We start from the raw sequence: 3,195 nt of genomic DNA, 5'->3' as shown, positions 1-3,195 counted from the left end.
TCAAGCAATACCTCGAATCTTGTAGGGTCCTTCCCAATTTGGACTCAACTTTCGTGCATTAGCTGCTTTTGTTGATTGAAAAACTTTCTTGAGTGAGAAGTCCCCAATTTTGAAGTATCTAAGATGAGCTTTCGGATTGTAATACTGCTCAATAATTTGTTTCTGTGCAGCCATCCTTATCAAAGTTGTTTCTCTCCTTTCTTCAAGCAAATCAAGATTTACTCGCATCTTCTCCTCATTTGAATCTTCGGTTGCTTGGGTGTATCTCGTACTTGGTTCACCTATTTCAACTTAAATTAAGGCCTCAGCACCGTATACAAGTGAAAATGGTGTCTCTCATGTACTTGTTTTTATTGTTGTTCGGTAAGCCCACAAGACTCCAGGTAACACTTCTGGCCACTTACCTTTTGACTCTTCTAGCTTTTTCTTCAAGTTATTAATAATAATTTTGTTTGTTGATTCAGCTTGTCCATTGGCCATAGGATGATAAGGTGTTGAAGTAATCCTCTTAATTTGACAACTCTGAAAGAATTATGTGATTTTTGCACCTATGAACTGCAGGCCGTTATCACACACGATTTCTTTTGGAACCCCAAACCGACATATGATGTTTCGCCAAATGAAGTCCCTGACTTCTTTTTCTCGCACCTGCTTCTAACCACTTAGTAAAATAATTAGTGAGTGCTAATAAAAATTGTACCTTTCCTTTGGCTTCTGGTAGTGGACCCACGATATCCATCCCCCACTTCATAAAAGGCCATGGTGCAACAACCAGATGTAATAACTCTGCTGGTCGATGCATGTTGTTACCATATCTTTGGCACTTGTCACATTTGGCCACAAAACCTTCTGCCTCTTCTTCCATTTTTGGCCAGTAATACCCTACTCTAATTAGAGTTTTTACCAAGGATCTTCCTTCTGCGTGATTTCCACAATGTCCTTCATGTAGTTCTCTTATCACATACTCCATTTGAGAAGGTCCGAGACACCTTGCTGAAGGACCACCGAATATTTTTCGATATAAATTGCCTCGATCCAAACAATAACGGGCAGCTTTTTGTCGAAGTGCCTTAGCCTTTTTCTTATCTTTAGGTAGTATTCCGTACTGCAAAAATTGATGATCTTGTTTCTCCAATCCAAGGTTAAATTATTGAAATTTACCTCATTTTTATCTTGGTCGAGTGCCGAGTGAACCAAATGTATTACGTAAGCATTTTCTTCATTTGTTACTTCTGCAGCGGATGCAAAAGACTAGCCAACGCGTCTGTTTCGACATTTTCTTCCCTGGGTATCTGCCTGATTTTCCAAGATTGGAATTGCCTTATCAAATCTCGTGCCTTTTCCAAATATTGTTGCATCCTCACCTATCTAGCTATATAAGTCCCCTGCATTTGATTAACTACGAGTTGCTAGTCGCTTTTGATGATGACCTGCTTTATTCTGAGCTCTCGTGCCAATTTTAAACCTGCAATCACATCTTCATATTTTGCTTCATTATTAGTAATAGGATGGCACTTTATGGCTTGCCTTATAGTTTCTCCCGTAGGTGAGATTAGAAAAACGCCTAAACCCGCTCCTTTAACATTCGAGGAGCTATTGGTAAACAGGGTCCAAGTAGATGGATTAGACCCATTAAATACTTGCAGTTCTTTTTTTGCTTCTATTACCATCCCTGCACTAAAATCTGCCATGAAATTTGCTAAAACCTGTGATTTTATTGTAGTTCTGGGTTGATACGTGATATCATATTCACTTAGTTCTATTGACCACTTGGCTAGTTTACCTGATAATTCTTGCTTATGCAATATATTTCGTAAGGGGTAAGCGGTCACTACAGAGATAGGGTGACACTGAAATAAGGCCTCAACTTTCTAGATGTCATTATTAATGCTAAAGCGAGTTTTTCTAAATTAGAATATCGAAATTCAGCATCCAATAAAGACTTGCTAACATAATAAATTGGAAATTATTTACCTTCGTCTTCCCGAGCTAATACAGCACTTACAGCCACTTCTGAAATAGTGAGGTAGATGAGTAGCCTTTCTCCGTCATTTGGTTTAGCCAGCAATGGTAGATTTGACAACTATGCTTTTAGAGATTTGGGTGTTTGTTGACATTCTTCGGTCCACTCAAATTGGCTTTGCTTTTTCAATACTAAAAAGAACTTAAAACTTTTTTCCGAAGATTTAGAAATAAATCTCCCCAATATTGCTATCCTACTTGTCAACCTCTGCACCTCTTTTTTGCTGGTGAGTATACCTGGTATCTCTTCGATGGCTTTAATCTGCGCTGGATTTACTTCAATTCCTCGGTTAGAAACAAGGAAACCTAAAAATTTGCCTGAAGACACGCCAAATGCACACTTCTCGAGATTTAACTTCATATTGAATTTGTGGAGAAGCTGAAACGTATCTGACAGATGTTGGATCTGATAGATGTTCTTGAAACATCTTCGTTACTAACCTTTGGTATGTGGCTCTAGCATTCTTTAGGCCAAAAAGGCGTAACTTTATAACAGTAAGTCCCCTTGTCTGTAATAAAGGAAGTTTTCTCCTCATCTGAAGGATCCATTTTTATTTGATTATATCCTGAATAGGCATCTAAAAAACGTAACAATTCATGTCCTGTAGTAGCATCAATTAGTTGATCTATGTATGGTAATGGAAAAGAATTTTTAGGGAAAACTTTATTAAATTCAGTATAGTCTACACAAACTCGCCACTTACCATTCTTTTTGGGTACCACTGCTAGCCAATCAGGATACTTTACCTCACAGATAGATCGGATTTTTAAAAGCTATTATACCTCATCTTGAATCACCTGGTTTTTGAAGGATCCTTACTTCCTTTTCTTCTGTTTGACAGGTGGATACGTTGGATCTTTATTTAGCTTATGGGTCATCACCTCCGGTGGTATACCTGTCATATGTGAACGCAACCAAGCAAAGCAATTCGCGTTAGCTTTTAAGAATTCAATTAACTTACCTTTCATCTCTGGGCTCAGGTTGGTGCCGATGTATACTTTTCTGTCCGGCCAATGTATAAACAACACCACTTCTTCCAGTTCCTCAATTGTTGTTTTGATGTTTTCATTCACTTCTGGCTCTTGAATAGTATCAGGCCTTGAGTCTACATCCGTTTGTCCATCTACAGTTGAGGTTTGTGTTGCTAAACTCTCAACTGAATTCTGTAATTG

The 3,195-nt window shown here is 38.3% G+C and overlaps 1 protein-coding gene across 1 annotated transcript; it reads right to left on the bottom strand.

The window, feature by feature from the left end:
- On the bottom strand, positions 1 to 865 carry LOC138878729 (uncharacterized). Its single transcript, XM_070158419.1, has 3 exons — positions 701 to 865; positions 405 to 522; positions 1 to 281 (listed from the first exon to the last, which is right to left on the bottom strand). The coding sequence occupies exons 1-3, from the start codon at positions 863 to 865 to the stop codon at positions 1 to 3; spliced, it is 564 nt and encodes a 187-aa protein (XP_070014520.1).
- Positions 866 to 3,195: the final 2,330 nt, after the last annotated feature.

This window comes from Nicotiana sylvestris, chromosome 9, assembly GCF_000393655.2.
Source record: "Nicotiana sylvestris chromosome 9, ASM39365v2, whole genome shotgun sequence".
Lineage (NCBI taxonomy): Eukaryota > Viridiplantae > Streptophyta > Magnoliopsida > Solanales > Solanaceae > Nicotiana > Nicotiana sylvestris.
The sequence above is the reverse complement of the archived record's forward strand: the minus strand, read 5'-3'. Positions and strand labels throughout refer to the sequence as shown.